The sequence below is a fragment of the Mustela nigripes genome, chromosome 9 (assembly GCF_022355385.1).
Source record: "Mustela nigripes isolate SB6536 chromosome 9, MUSNIG.SB6536, whole genome shotgun sequence".
NCBI lineage: Eukaryota > Metazoa > Chordata > Mammalia > Carnivora > Mustelidae > Mustela > Mustela nigripes.
Window position 1 is genome coordinate 80,611,820 of NC_081565.1, and position 17,304 is coordinate 80,629,123.

Genomic DNA, 17,304 nt, shown 5'->3' on the forward strand with positions numbered 1-17,304 from the left:
TAATGTAGTAATTATAGATCTATAATCTAGTCAGTCTTATTTATTTGTTTTCTGTTTTGGGTGACATGATTAGAAAGACCTCCCAATCTGAGACCATGTATGTCCACTCATTTTTTCTAAGGATGTAAGCCTTTTGATTTTATAGTAACTGTCAGACTTTATTTATGTATATAATTATATACTTAGCTAATGAAAATCTTTAAATACCAACAAGACAATTACTGGGGCAGTGCATTAAAATTGACAAGATAAATGAGGTCTTTCATGCAGGACATTGTCCTACTGATGGTGTTCTTCTCTCTCACATTTGCTCCCGATGGATGATATTATGCTCACTCACAGGTACTACATCCAAAGCAATAACCACCAAATCAAGATTTCAGGCCAACATGTAAAGAAATTCTCCCAGCCCATGAGAAGTAGGAGAAAAATCAGAATCAGGAAGAAAAAATTGAGGCCTAGGGCAAAAGTACTTACCAGGAAAGGTGAACGTTGTGTTGGTTCAATCATTCAGAAGCAAGGGGTCAGCTCCATTTCACTAATTTTCTGCTTGCTCTCGGCAAGTTCAAAGTGATTCTAGGTATAATCTGTCATGGCAAGAAACATGGATACTATTTAGAACTGAAATAAAGAACTGTGGGGGAGACTGAAGAAGGAAAATATTCGTGGCTTTTTCTCAAAATGTGTATTGGTACTGAAATCAGGAACAAAGGCTCTCATAACAGCTAAAGAGTATGCACCTACTTAACAGTCACAATTACAATTCATAGACTGAAGGGAAGGGAAAGATGTTCAAGAATCATTTCCCTAAGTATGTCTTAAATATCCACTTTTTATATAAAGAGATTGGTACATTGCTGCTATTTAAAGAAAACCTATCCTCTATTTGAAATCAAAACCTGAAAATCAAAAATCAATTAGGCTTAATTTTCCAGAGACAAACCAATGAAGTTCTTAAAATATTCTTACACATTACTCTGAGGGGTTTCTTAGAAATTAATTTAAAAGTGAGAGAATTCAGGACACAGGTGTTTAGGGCTGTCTTATTGGTTTTTACTGAATTATTGACTTAGACTGGTTTAATCTTCCATGTGTTCTGTAAGGGGAGGCACACAGGACATTGTCACTGACTACTGAACGTTAACAGATACCTCAAATCAGTTGAAAAGGCTTGACCGAGCAAAGGTAGCTAGCAAGGGGCAGAATTAGAACTGGAAATCAGATTTTCAGATTTTTATTTTGGCATTGTTTCTACTCTGCTGCTCTTTTTACTATAAAGTCATTCCCTAGGATTTTATACTAAAGCTAAATGATAACAGATTTAAAACAATTTCAGTAGATTGCTAATATTTGAGTGCAAAGAAGATAAGGTTGAGGAAATGAGGAGAATCACAGAAGAAACAAGTTGTTATCATACTGTTTCATTTAATCAGTATGGCTTTGAGCTAAAAAGAGAAGAGGAGGGCCCCTGTAAAAAACCGATGTGTGACATCCAAAATCCTAGAAATGGCTATCCCAGACTAAAAAAACTGACTTCTAACCATTTTGTTAGACGAAGGCATGCAGTGGATTGTGAAGCTCAACAGAAGAACATGGGCTCTGTCAAGAAGCTGACCTGGGTTCAGGTTCGGCTCTGCCACGAACTCATTGTGTGGCTTTGGGTTAAGCTACTTAGCTAAGCCATACTTTTCTCATTCAGATAATGGAGAAATATAAAGCAGCCACTTCATATGGTTGCCAAGATTAAATGTAGTAATATATGTAAAGCATTTAGCACAGTGCTAGGTACAAGGTAAACACAGTAGCAATCCCTTGCTGTGGTTGTCATAATAAGGAGCACAGATAGTTCTAAGAGGCTGCTTCATGGTGGCCCAGGAAAGACCCAGTTCTAGAACCTGGAATCTTTCTTATATCTACTCCCTTGATCTTGGATCAGAGAGTAAAACCTTAAGGTTCTATCCATGGTGATCACAGAATTCAGAGGCAGAGTGAGGTCTGACTCAGATATGCTGTGTAATCTTGAAGCAGCAATTTCATTTCTTTGGGTTTCATTCCTTACATGTGAGTTGAAGTTACCAGTAAGATTTCAGCAAGCAGTTTTGAGGACTAAATAAAATAGATGGGTTAGAGATGGTATTTTTGCATAAAAGCCTGTGTAGACTCAAAAACCCCACACGACATGAGTTATAATTACTCATCACACCGCCTGCAGAGGTGGAAGTGGTATTACGACCAGCAGAGGCTCCTCTTCTTATTTTCCAAACAGCTACTGCCTCTTCCCAGGGCAATTGAAGGCTTCCCTATTTTGACCAAATCATGTTTGTTCACTGGACATAATTACTTGGGATTCTGAAATGTCATGGTGGCTCTGGCTTTATGCACTAACCAGACCATTAACAGCTACGAAGCTAAGCACCAGTTCACAATCCATGAACGCCTCAAGGTTATAAGATCCACTTCTCAACCCTCTTTGCAATCCTGGCACAGTCTAATGTTGGGAATTAAGTCCAGAAATGGTAGGTTGCGTCAGGCTACAGGAAGCCTTCAGTCATGAGCAAGAATCTGGATTTCTCTTAAGTGGGTGATGAAGTGTAACTGAAAGCTGTTAAGCATAGAATTGCCAGCCATTTTTGTGTACTAGAAAAATCACTTTGGAAGCTGTGTACAGGTTAGCAGGAGGCTTGGCCTGGAGGTATGACCTGTGTAATCATCATCAAGAAAAGGGGAAATATGCTAAGAATTCTGCCCAATACAGAAGGCAAGTATTGAAAATAACTTTTCAAATGTTTCCATCAATATCCTTGACATTTCAATGTAATCATGTTCAATTATATAATACCTAAACATTATTGAAATATTAGAGAACACAGAGAAAAGGCAAAAAACTAATTATCTACCCTACACTACCCAGAAATATTTTGGAGTACATGAATCTTTTCAGACGTTTAATGTGTATTGTACGTTTGGAGAGAGAAAAGAGGGAGGAGGAAAAACCTGACATTAAAATACATAAAAACATGGGGCACCTGTGTGGCTCAGTGGGTTAAGCCTCTGCCTTTGCCTCAGGTCATGATCTCAGGGTTCTGGGATCGAGATCCCCATTGGGCTCTCTGCTCAGCTGGGAGTTTGCTCCCCTGCCCCTGCCTGCATACCTGCCTACTTGTGATCTCTGTCAAATAAATAATCTTTAAAAAAAAAAGATGTAAAAACACTATAATATATCAGGAAGAAAAGCCAGAAATGAAGGTGATATATATGAGGAATCATTCTTATAGGAGGAGGGTATCAACAGTCTAAAATTGATACTTATAGGGAATAAGCCTGACGATGGAAGTGGAGTATATAGTAGCCTTTGTTTTTGTTTGCTTTGTGTGCTTTTATATATATTTTTTCTGGCTTTATTGAGACACAATTCACATATAATATTGGGTAAGTTTGAGGTATACAATATAATTATTTGTATATATCATAAAATGATTACTATGATAAAGTTAACATCTTCATTACCTTATATAGTTACAATTTGTGTGGGTGTGTGTGTGTGTAATGACTTTTAAAATCTACTCTCAAATTTAACTATAGTCACCATGCATGCTTTGTGTTACCTCTCCAGAACTTACATATCTTAGAACTGAAAGTCTATACCCTTTGGCCGCCTTCACCCATTTCCCCCACTCCTAGCAACCACCAATCTATTCTGTTTCTAGGATATTCCATATATATATATATGCCATATTTTATTCATTCATCCGTCAGTGGACATTTAGGTTGTTTCCATGTTTTGACTATTGTAAATAATGCTGCAATAAACATAGGGGTACAGATGTCTCTTTGAGAAAGTGGTTTCACTTCCTTTGGATATATACTCAGAAATGGAATTGCTGGGTCATATAGGAGTTTTATTTTGAATTTTTGGAGGAACCTCCATCCTGTTTGCATAGTGGCTGTACAAATTTACCTTCCAACAACAGTGTGCAAGAGTCCCCTTTTCTTTACATCCTCTTCACACTTATGTCGTCTTTTTAATCACAGCCTTTCTAATAGATGAGAGTGATATCTCTTTGTGGTTTTGATTTGCATTTCCCTATTAGTGAAGCTCAGTACCTTTTCATGCACCCACTGAATATCTTCTTTTGGAAAAATATCTATTCAGGCCCTTTGCCCATTTTAAAAATTGTTTTGTTTTGCTATTATATTGTATGAATTCCTTATATATTTTAGATATTAATCCCCTTATCCAATTTGTGGTCTACAAATATCTTGTCCCGTTCTGTAAGTCGTCTTTTCATTGTGTTCATTGTTGCCTTTTTAGTCCTACTAGTTCATTTTTGCTTTTGTTACTTGTGCTTTGGGCGTCATACTGAGAAAAAGCATTGCCAAGACCAATGTCAATGAGCTTTTTTCCTATATTTTCTTCTAGAAGTTAAAAAAAATAAAGCCCACAGGAAAAAAAAAATGATTAGTAATTCCGTAGACTACAAAAGGGCTCATTACAGGTTGTTTTCAGTTCTCCCACAGTATATTTAAGATGTTTTCCATCATGTAAAAGCTAAGTTAAGTACAACCTTTTCAGAGATATTCTATTACATAAAGCAAGATATTCTAGAATGTGTACAGCTTTTGTTGTTGTTGTTTTTAAAATGCAACGTTTAAAATGCAAATGTTTTTAAAATGCAACGCTAGTTGCACCTGGGTGGCTCAGTGGGTTAAGCCTTTGCCTTCGGCTCAGGTCATGATCTCAGGGCCCTGGGATCGAGCCCTGCATCGGGCTCTCTGCTCATCAGGGAATCTGCTTCCTCCCTCTTCTCTTTCTCTGCTTGCCTCTCTGCCTACTTATGATCTCTGTCTGTCAAATAAATTAAAAAAACCTTTAAAAAATTTAAAAATAAATAAAATAAATAAATGCAACACTAAAAAGGTAATCTACCTTTTCCTGGCCATAGGGAGAACCATCCTTAGGCATACTATTCCTTAACCCCTCAGAATGGAGGGATATTCACAGATAATAAGAGCTTTATCAGTGTTGCAATATGGAGCCAAAAATGTAAGTCAAAATATTTAGCAATTCTGTGTTTGTATTCTTTACTAATACATATTGTTCCTATTAAGACTTCCCCTTTGCTAGGACTCTTCCAGACTGAAGACTGAGCTGCTTTTTCGTGCATGATTCTCCATATGGCATAAAGAACTATGTTCAAGGGGTAAAATTAAGCCATCTGTGGTGGTTCATATTCTTCTTTTAAACTGGTTCTTTTAATGGTACATCATTAGAATATGCAAACATATTTCACCTTCACTGGATTTCTTCATCATAACCAAAACTGTATGTAACCTGCATTGGATGCATAGTCCTTCTTATTTTTTACTTGTTGATGGATTTTGATGACCACATAGTCACTTCTCCTTCAAAAGCAAAATGCAAAAATAATAAGTAGCAAAATCATCAATTCTACATCTATCTCCTTCAACGTGAAAGCTGAAAATGCCATTGCAGACTTTTAAATGTTTTTTCTTCCAAATGGTTTCTGTTAAGTCCTGGAAATGAACAATGAAAGATGGAATTATTAATTCCCCACTCATCACCAAAGTGATGAAGTTGTCACTGCTGAGAAATAATCAAGGGAACATAATGCATACAAGGCTATGACATTAAATAAAGCCACTCAGAGGACTAACATAAAGTAGATAGTCAATAAAAATACATGTTGAATGAATGAAACAATGAATGGATAAACACAAGAAGTTGAACTGAGGTTCCTGAATCTAGCATTTGATTTCCCTTATTCATGAGAAAAAGTGTTCGTTTTTTTTTTTTTTTTTTGACATTGTAAAATGTTGGACTGTTATAGTAGATCTGCAAGACAATTATAAAAAATATAACATTCACATAATGGGAATATCAGAAAGGGAAGAAAGAGTGAAAGGAAGAACAGAAGATAGGTTTGAAGTAATGATGGCCAAAATTTTTTCAAAATTAATGACAGCAAGCCACAGATCCAGGAGGCTCAGAGAACACTAAGCAAGATAAATTAAAAAAAAAAAATCTATATCTTGGTATATCATATTCAAACTGTAGAAAATCAAAGACAATGACTACGTCCTGAAAGAAGCCAGAGGACAAGGGCACCTGGGTGGCTCAGAGGTTAAATGTCTACCTTTGGCTCAGGCCATGATCCCAGCATCCTGGGATGGAGCCCCACATTAGGCTCCCTGCTCAGCAGGAAGCCTGCTTCTCCCTCTCCCACTCCCCCTGCTTGTGTTCTCTCTCTCTCTCGCTTTGTCTCTCTGTCAAATAAATAAATAAGAATCTTAAAAAAAAAAAAAAAAGAATGAAAGAAAGAAAGAAAAAAACAAACAAAGAAGAAGCCCGAGGACAAGACCCACCCTACCTGTAGAGAAGCAAGGATATGAATTATATGAGACTACTCTTCAGAAACCATGCAAGAAAGATAAGAGTAGAGTGAAATATTTAGTGTTGGCGGAGGGTGAGGGAGGACAGGGACAACAACACCAATCTAGAATTCTGTGTTCAGTCAAAGTATCCTTCAAAAGTGAAAAAGTAGACTTTCTTAGATAAACATATATTGAGGGAATTTGTCAAGGTAAAAGAAGTTCTTCAGAGAGAAGAAAAATGACACAGGTCAGAAATTCAGATCTACATAAAGTAGCAGACTTGGAAAAGTCATAAATGAGAGTAAAATCTTTTCTCTTTCTTATTAATTGATCTAACAGATTAACAGTTTGTTCAATAAAATAATAGCAACAGTATATTAGATGATTATTATGTTTAGGTAAGTGAAATGAATAACAGAAATGGTAAATGGGACAGGAGGAAAGAATTAGGAATACGCTGTTATAAGGTATTTGAAGCAATGTTTTGCAATGTTGAAGCAATGTTGTTTTATAAAAACAATTTGTCACAAGCAGACCTGCCATACAAGATATATTAAAGGGAGTCCTTTTAGGTTGAAAGGAAAAGACACTAGACAGTAACTCAAATCCACATGAAGAAATAAAGAGCAGCAGTAAAGACAACTGAATGTAAAAACAGTATAGGAAAATGTAAATTCAGTATAAATATATTTTAAATTTGGAACTCTTTTTTAAATATCTCCTATCTGACTTTAAAAAAAACTGCATAAAGGAATGATTATAATCAGTGTTGATGGGCATACAATATATAGAGATAAAATATCTATGATAGCAACAGCACAAAGAAGGAAGGAGGAGTGAAAATATATAAAAGCAAAGTTTTTGTACCCTACTATAATTGTTTTTACTTTGAATTATATTGTTATAAGGCAAGATTTTAATTTTAATCCCTAAGAAACTCAACAAAAATAAAACTCAAAACACAAATACACTAAAAAAAGATAGCTAATTAAAAGGCAAATCATATCTATTTAATACAAAAGAAGGCAATAATGGAGGAACAGGGGAATAAAAGGATGTAAGACATAGAAAAAAATATAAAAATGCAGATACAAATCATTCTTTATCAGTAATTACATTAATGTAAACTATTATCACCAACTAAAGGGTAGAGACTGGAAGAACGGATTTTATTTTAAAAAAACACAACCCAATTCTATACTGTCTATATACAAGACACACACTCTAGATTCAAAGACATAAATAACTTGAAAGGAAAAGGATGGGAAATGATACATGACACATGACACAAATGGTGTGGAAAAGAGAACTAGAGTGGCTATACTAATGTCAAGAAAAAACAGACTTTAAGACAAAATTTGTTACTAGAGACAAAGATATTTTACAATGATAAAAGGACTGACCCATCAAAAAGATATAACAATTATAAACATATATGCACCTATCAACAAAGCCCCAAAATACATGGGGCAAAAACTGAAAGAATTAAAAGAAAATGACAATAATAGTTGAAGAATTCAACATCCCATTTTATTTTTTTTAAAGATTTATTTTATAGAGAGAGTGCATGTATATCAGGGAGGAGCAGAGGGAAAGGGAGACAGAATCTCAAGCATTCTCTAAGCTAAGCACAGAGTCTGGCACAGGGCTCAATCTCAGGACCCTGAGATTACCAGCTGAGCTGAAACCAAGAGCTGGATGCTTAACCGACTGCACCACCCTGGCATCCCCAACATCCCACTATAAATAATTAAGAGAAGAACCAGAGGGGTGCCTGGCTGACTCAGTCAATGGAGCATGTGATTCATGAGCTTGGTGTTTTAAGTTTGAGACCCAGGTTGAGTGGAAAGACTATTTAAAAAATAAAATCTTAAAAAAATTTAAAAAGAATGACTAGAAAGAGGATCAACAAATAAACAAAACACTTGAATTAACACTACAAATCAACTGGACCAATAGATACCTATAGAACACTCTACCTAACAGCCGCACAATACATATTTTTCTCAAGAATACAAGGAACATTCTCCATAATAGATCATTATATTACACCACAAAAGAGGTCTCAATAAAGTTAATAATATGAAAATCATATAAAGCATGTTCTCTGTAACAAGACATCAGTAACAGAATGTTACTGAATGTAATGAGATAAAGCATAAGTAGCAGAAACTAGAGAAGTCCACAAATATGAAGAAGTTAAACAACACACTCTTAAATAATCAACAGTTCAAAGAAAAGGGAAATTAGAAAATACTCTGAGATGAATGCTAAAAACTTAGGGGAAACAGTGCTTAGAGGAAAACACATAGCATAAATGCCAATATATTAAATATATTTATATATTATTAATTAATTATTAATTAATATATGTTAAGTAATATATATTAAAAAGCTCATCAATAACCTAAACTTCCATGTTAAGAAATTATAAAAAGTGGAGAAATTTAAATCAAAATAACCAGAAGGAAGTAAAGATTAGAGCAGAAATAGGTAAAATAACAGCAAAACAATACACAGATTCCCATTCATTTGTCTATTGTCTATGGCTACTTTCAAGCTACAACTATAGTGCTTAATAACTGGAACAAAGACCTTACAGCTTCACAAAGTCTAAAATACATCCTATTTAGCACTTTAAAAAGAAGTTTGGAAGACTTCTGGTTTCAGTTCCAACAAAAGAGCTTGGAAGTCATCACTCCCATCTTTACAACAAGATGAAAGATGAACAAATTGAAACCAAATGCCTTTTCTTAGACCCATCAGAGAATTAAGATCACAGGGCAGACTGTCACCCAGAAATCTGATAGACCGTCAAACACAGAGAAGCACAGCTGAGATCAGCTTACCTGGAGCAAAAGATGCTGGAGTCTTAATCTGCTATGAATACTTCAGTGATAAACTTGACAAATGGTTGGGAAGCTAAGTGTGACTAAGAAACTCCTTGAGGACCCAATCTTAGGAGAACCCAAATGAATTTTACCTCAAGGAACCCTACCAAATTCTCATGATAATGACCCCCAAAATACCTGCTCATTTTAGTCACAGGGAGGGGTTAAGTAACCATTTTCAGTTTTATTTATTTATTTATTTATTTTTAAAAGATTATTTATTTATTTATTTGACAGAGAGACATCACAAGTAGGCAGAGAGAGAGAAAGGAGGAAGCAGGCTCCCTGCTGAGCAGAGAGCCCGATGCGGGACTCGATCCCAGGACCCTGAGATCATGACCTGAGCCAAAGGCAGCAGCTTAACCCACTGAGCCACCCAGGCGCCCAGTAACCATTTTTAAATATACCCAAAGCATTCTCTGTAGTAAAGCCCAGTGCTCCAGGTAAAATGATGTTACTAGACCCTTGTATCACCTAGGAAAGGGCAGTTAGCCAACTCCAGCCCCTCTCCCATTTAACCTAACAGGAAAAAAGCAAAAACCTAAGGAGTACTTCTGAAACTTACACCCCAAGGACTCTGGTCCACTAAATGCCTGAGGATCATTCATAGAATTATGAAATAATTCCTCTCCCATGACAGCTTAGCACTACATCAACAGGACTCCAGTATGATAACAGTGGGTTATAAATGCAAGAGTGGGAAGACACAGATTCTATTTAAGAAGGAATTCTTAGGGAAACCTAAGACACGAGGGGAGAAGAAAATAAAAGTACACCTGAGGAAACTGAATCCTTGGCAACTACAGCCGTAACATGACATACAGCCCAGCTCCTAACCATATTAACATAAAATCTCTCACTTAAGGCCTATTTCCCTCTGTTTCAATTATCCCTAGACCATGTCCAGTTTTCAGTAAAAGATTACATGGCATGCTAAAAAAAAAAAAAAGAAAATAAACAAACAAAAACACCCCACAGAATCTGAAGTGAAAACCTAACACCAGAACCTGATTTGGTCAAATAAACAAATAAAATCTTTAAAAAATATATGGCCTCAAGTTTTCTCGTGAATAAGCCTCTGATTAAATTCCTACATGACTTCCTCCACCACTTTATTGCATCAGTACTCTGTGTCGGCTATTCCATCCTCTCCTACTCTCCCCATCCTTCTATTCATTCATTTAAGTACTGATGGAGAGCCCCACTATATGCAAGGTAAGGTACAGGGGTACTGCACCACACAGGATAAACAGGATTCTAGCCCTTGTGAAGTTGATATTCTGTAGGATAAAGATACTGAATCAGTAAGACAACCGTTAATTACATCTGAGATATGCAACAAGAAAAAAAAATACAAGAGTCTATGAATATACAATGATAGTCTTAGTCTTTCTTTCCTCTGAGGTATTTGACTTCATGATTAGTGAGTAGTAAATGTTCTACAGTCTTTGGTAAAAACATATATGACAGAGAATGGAAAATAAACCCTTAAGACATTCAGGGGACTGCTATCATAATGAAGTTGATAAGATTTCAGCCATCTGGGGGCACATCACAAAATTTTTTTCACCAAAGTGAAGGCCAAGTTGTTTCACGTTGTACACTCCACCGCTGAGAAAGAGACATATGGGTCACTTTGGATTCAGGAGGCAATAAATCCTCTATTTGAATGTTCTAGCTTGAGTAATTTACTGAGTAACCCATAGTTTTTAATGGGGCCCAGAGCTTCCAGGTAAGCTGATCTTGGGCCACATGACCAAGAAGACCCAATGGTAGGGGGAAAAACCATGGCAATACCCTTAGAGTTTAGGGGGGAAAGCCTATTCCTCTTCCACTGATAAAGATTACCCTTTTGAGAAATAGCTCTAGGCTTGCTGCTGGGCTCTCAAGACTAAACACCTGACCCATGGGATCCCAGACAGCCATGCAACATGAGCTGTTGTGATGAACTGCACAGTGTAGTGCAATAAAAACACAAAGGATATAGAAAGGGAGAAAAACTGGAGCTACGCAATCATGCTCATAGATGACCTTCTGGTAACAGCAAGATTGAAATCACTTTACTAACACTGTCAGGTCAGTAAAAGTTACTAGTTTGCCTTCCTTCAATTCCTGATCCATGCCATGTAGGCTCCTTTCTTAGAACCTTCACACACATTGTTTCCACTGCTGGTGAGGCTCTTTTCCAGCTTTTCTTAGGGCTGGTTCCTTCTCATCTTTCATGTCTCAGCTTAAATGTCACCACCCACAACGGACTTCCCGACCACCCTGTCTAAAGCTCTGCCCTTACCCCCACACTGTTATCGTCTGTCACGGTACTTTCCTTTTCCTTTCTGTGCCATGTGTTACAATCTGCTGCTACATATTGTCTGTTTATTTGAATACTGTGTATCTCTTCCATCACACTGTAAGTCCCACAAGAAGGCAAGAATGATATCTGCTTTCTTCACCATTGTATATCCTACAGTTGGCACAATGTCTTATACACTGTAACACTAAAGTTCATGGAATAAATTAGTACAACGCTTGGACTCTCATCTTCTCAAGAGCGGTATTTGGCCTTTGGACTCTCATCTTCTCAAGAGCGGTATTTGGACTTCTCCTTCTATAAACCCAGTATTCCATCTTTCACACTATCCTTTTTGTACACTGATGGTGATTTGGGAGACCTACCATAGAAATTAAAGTGCTTAAAGTCAGGACAAATTGGGGAGTTACTAATGGCATTTTCTTAAAACTTAGACTATGGGAATCTACTTCTCTATAAATGTTGTACTGTAAGTTAGAGCATAATTCAATATTTAACAAAGAAGGCTCAGCATTTCCTATGGGTGATTTTGACCTAACATTAATTTTGATGAGTCCCACCACTGCCTTAAAACATGCAAACAGGACAAAAAGGAGAAATAATGTAAATTTTTGTGATAAAATTTCTGAGCTGAAAAATTAACTAAAGTAAAATGAAAGAAAGGGAGGTACAGCTTTGTCTTACTTTTAGGCAATTACTGAAGAAGTCTCAGACTCAACCTCTTCTGTAGTCAAAATGAAACTTTTCTAACTTTCTAAATGTTTAGTTATGATTTTTTAACCTAACTCTATGGTTTTTATTGTTAAAATATTTATATTAAGATATAAATAAAATGTAAAGCAGAAAAGAGCCCTAAGAATGTATTCATAATTGGGAACTTCTTTCATTTCATCATCCAATGGAAGGCATATTACCAAGAAAATTCCTACAACAATTTGACATCTTCAATACATGAGAAACATTCATGGCAGCATGGAAGCATACCTATCTCCCCAGCTGTTTCCACATGGAGTTCCATGACTGGCTCTTTTTCTCTGTGTTTCTCTCAGACGTTTTCTTCTGTTCTTTTCTGAAGATTACATCATAGGTCTTTTGGGCCTCTGTGGTAGGAAGGAAGAAGAGGGCAAAGCAAAAGGATGACATTTTCAAACGATCAAATGTCAAGAAAAATATCACTTACTCAGCAACAAAAACCTTATTATGCAACTAGTACCCTTCTGTATCCTCAGGGATTCTAACATCAGCGTTAACTGGTCATTTAAAGTCATCTTCATGATTAGCATCTTGATAACAATTATCAAACTTGTCAGATTAAAAAAAATCACTTTTTAACTAGGAGACTACAATCGCAGTATAATAATTTTCTTTAAACTGTTTTAGATTTTCATATTGATAGTATGCAGTTAGTCTTGGTTTACTATTGTTTTACTCATTACTCATAATGAGTCTTTCTTTATCCACAGAAGTCATAATTTATATAGTGCTTCATAGTTTAAAGATGAGATCATATGCATCTTCTCCTGTTTATCTCAACAATTAGAATAATGAAGGACTAGCAAGAACAATTAAGTGTAAGAATAGATGGCATTTGTATTCATGGTTTTGTAACTTTTAAAAAAGTAGTACTTGATTGTCTATGAAGTTTTGTTTTGGGGAAAAATAAACCCATACAGTAAGGTAAAGGGTATACCAAAACTCTCCTAAGTTTAATGCACATGTTATTTAAAATTCATTTCTTAATTTCTATTCCATTTTTTGAAGTGGTATTTAATATAATAAAAACTTTAAAAATGATTACTACTTCTGTGAACTTTTAAGAATTCATAAAAACACATTGGTAGTGTAGCTTTTTGACAAGCATTATTTCTCTGCTATTTGTTAATAAGTTCTTGGATTTTAAATTTTATGATAGTGATAAAATTGAAGTTTGGCATATTATAACTATATAGTTACAATGGTAATATTATGAAGCATTTAAAATTGAACACTTTTTCTTAGTGGAAAGAAGTTTATTGTTTTTGTAATAATAGCTAATACTATTTACACTCTATTTTATGTAACATTACCATGGGAAATGGACTTCAAATAAATGGAGTAAATAAACAACACATCATAGTGATCTAAGTAGAATAACAGAATGTAATTGGAAACATGGTAAGTTTCTCCATGGTTCTTCACAAAAGTAATTACTAGGTTTGTCATTAAAATCACCTTGGCAGCGCACCTGGGTGGCTCAGTGGGTTAAAGCCTCTGCCTTCAGTTCAGGTTATGATCCCAGGGTCCTGGGATCGAGCCCCACATCGGGCTCTCTGCTCAGCAGGGAGCCTGCTTCTTCCTCTCTCTATCTCTCTCTGCCTGCCTCTCTGCCTACTTGTGCTCTCTGTCAAATAAATAAATAAAATCTTAAAAAAAAATAATCTTGTCTTCTTTCCTAGCAAGGCCATCAGCATATATATTAGGTTTTTTGTTATAGAAAGTTTGGAATACCCAGAAGAACATATAGAATATATATAGGTCTTAATTATCTCTAGTAATTCTATCATACAGATACAACTATTAACATTTCATTTTATATCCTCCTGGTCTATTATATAGATGTATATGTGATTACATTGATATTACATATAATTTGTTTTATATATATAATTAGGGTTGTCTTGTATGCTGTTTTGGTATTTCTTTTTGTCATTACATATCTACCTTTTCCCCACCATCAAATAGTCGTCTATAATATGAAAAGCATGAGTGGGGAGGAAGGGGAGACTGTCGAAATATTTTCACAGATACATTAGAGGTCACTTAAAGTCACTTAAAAATCATACATCTCTGGGCGCCTGGGTGGCTCAGACCATTAAGCATCTGCCTTCAGCTCAGGCCATGATCCCAGGGTCCTGGGATTAAGTCCCACATCTGGCTCCCTGCTCAATGAAGAGCCTGCTTCTCCTCCCTCTGCCTTCCCCTGCTTGTGCACTCTCTCTGCATAAATTAAATAAATAAAATCTTTTAAAAAATTCAATACATCTCTAAAAAAATATAAGTATATATATTTGTTAGCTAACTAACAAATAGATCTTTGTTTTTATTAACATATACTTAAAAAATTCTTTTTAAATTATGAAAATTATAATTTGTTGTGTTAGAAAGTAAAATTCTCCTATAAATAAATCTCCCATTAAGAATTTGGTATATATTCTTCCAGTTTTAATGTGCTTTTAAGTGACTAAATAGTATTTCAACTTACAGATTTACTATAATTTACTAAATTCCCAACATTGGGCACTTAAGCTATTTACAATATTTCATTATTTTGCAGATCCCTGAATGAAAATCTTTGATTCCTTCAACAAATCATGCTAAATTTATCATATCCTATTCTCATATACATATCATAATTAAGTCTCATGAATTTCAATACTGAACTTCTTTGAACCTACTTCCTTATCTGCAAATTTAGGGGGTTAGATCACAGTTCTAATATGCCCCAATTCTAAAAAATTTGAGTTGTAAACATAGTAGCTCCTTAATAATTGAGTAAAAACATTTGTGAACTCTTAGAAGAAACACAAGATATATAATTCATGTCTTTCAAATGAGTACAAAGGAGTATGTGCATTGAGGTGTGTGTAGGTGGAAGGCATAAACAGAACCATACAGAGGAATTATCTTCTTTGATCACCAATTTTATTTCAGGATTGAAGGATAAAGTTTGGGGTTTTATCCCTGTAAATATATTTTAAGATTTTAAAATCTTACCAATTTTTAAGATAAAGTCTTTGAAAAAAATTGTATTTTTTTGTATGTTGCCCCTAGAAGTCAGGAGTTATTTGCTACCTTTATTAGGATAGGATGCAAGGCTTTAAACGAAGAGGAAGACTTATCATATGTAACCCAAACCATTTAAGAACTGACATCACATTCTTAAGAGTAACTAGGGTATTTGAAGTAAGGCTTGGCCTTGGACTCTAAACACACATTCACTCACTTCACTGCCTCATTTGAGAACTTGTCAAGAGCTTAAGGTTTTTTTGATTTTACTAATTCAAACCTGTCCCATCTTGCTTTTACACAATTTCATGAAACTTCTAGCTCATTTCTTTTAAAACCAGAAGGCTAATGTCCTGACAGCAGGTCTAACTTTTATCAACATACTGATGTTGGAAACAAAGGCAGAAGAAAAATTATTTAATTGTGACAATGCCTTGAAACAGGCAGAGTGACATTCCTCCGGGAACTCAATTGCCTTGATATTAATAGTTTGCTAAAGGCAAAGGCAATCCTAGGGGCACCTGGGTGGCTCAGTGGGTTTTGCCTCTGCCTTCAGCTCAGGTCATGGTTTCAGGGTTACTGGGATTGAGCCCCACACCAGGTGCTCTGCTCAGAGGGGAGACTGCTTCCCGCTTCCTCCTCTCTCTCTGCCTGCCTCTCTGCCTACTTGTGATCTCTGCCTCTGTCAAATAAATAAACAAAATCTTAAAAAAAAAAAGGCAATCCTAGCCTGACAACCCCCCACCCCCCCACCCCAGGATACTCTACTTTAACATATAAAAATTCCTTTAGAAATTTCCTTTATCTCTAAACCCCCAAAATACGTATTGGCAATCACCCTCCAAGCATATGGCCCACCAACATACATTTGAAGGGTCTCATGACGAAAGTTTTATTAGACAGTAATAAGCGACCATGTCCCAACAATAGCTAGCCCCAACAACATCCTGGAAACCTCGTTTCCAAAATTCCTTAGGGACTTAGGCTATCCCTAACCCCCTCTCAACTTGAATGTATGTAACAGGCCACTTCTCCTGGCCCCACTGCACCTCTTTCTGCCCATGGATCCTGCCCCCGGGCTTTAATAGAATCGGCTCCGGAATTCTCCCTTGGCCATTGGCTTCAACCCTCCTAACGTTCTCTCCTTTATCAATACCCACGGGGAGTACTGTCCCCTGAATGTGGCTCACTCATAGTTCTCATTCGATGCTTTATGAATTTTGCAACAAGTGCATGGTTTTTACATCCACAATCACCAACCGTCCTTCAAACGCTCCACCTTATTTCGCATTAAACAGACCATGAACTTGCTTTTAAAAAGTGTTTAAAAGCTAGATCTCAAGTAAAGAGAACTGAACCCAAAGCACCCAGATTTCTCTATCACAGAAGGGGGAAGGGACATCTGACAGAAGGCACTGCAAAATCCAAATGAACTGGGAAGCCAGCTTTTCTTACAAAAAAAAACAAAAAAACAAAAAAACAAAAAACAAACAAACAAACAAACAAACAAAAAAAAAACAAAAAAAAAAAACAGTTGTAGCGAGGTTCACGGCTATCAAGAGCAAACTCTGTCAGGGTCTTGGATCTCTGCCTCCGAAACCGACCCGCAACCTTCAAAGCACATCAAGTGATGGACAAAGTGAAGTACGCTCACAGAAAATCCATTTAAAATAATTTCTGTACGTCTCCCATAGCCTGGGAAACAACTTTTCTTTCCTTTCTCGTCTTCTTTTAATACATTAAGTTTTTTTTTAAAAATTATTATCAATATGATTATTATTATTTTAAATGTCCGCCGAGAGACCGAAAGTGGCACGCGGGTACAGAGGAGGTCGCGGACACGGTCCCACTGGGCTCCCTCGCGGCCGGCGTCGGAGGGCCGCGCCACCCCTGCACCCGCGAAGAGGCTCTGCACACGCCCAGGGGCCCACCGCTCCGGAGGACCCG

At 36.3% G+C, this 17,304-nt stretch overlaps 1 protein-coding gene across 2 annotated transcripts in view; it reads right to left on the reverse strand.

The window, feature by feature from the left end:
- Nucleotides 1-17,304, reverse strand: part of CFAP95 (cilia and flagella associated protein 95) — a 171,991-nt gene that overhangs the window by 154,371 nt on the left and 316 nt on the right. Inside the window, exons 2-3 of one of the 2 annotated variants that reach the window (XM_059412324.1) lie at nt 12,577-12,692; nt 478-587 (exon numbers count right to left, since the gene is read on the reverse strand). In XM_059412324.1, the coding sequence (XP_059268307.1) occupies nt 478-510 (33 nt within the window). In that variant the 5' untranslated portion in view covers nt 511-587; nt 12,577-12,692. Of the gene's footprint in view, nt 1-477; nt 588-12,576; nt 12,693-17,304 lie in introns of those variants that run through there. The other variant, XM_059412325.1, reaches the window with a different exon arrangement.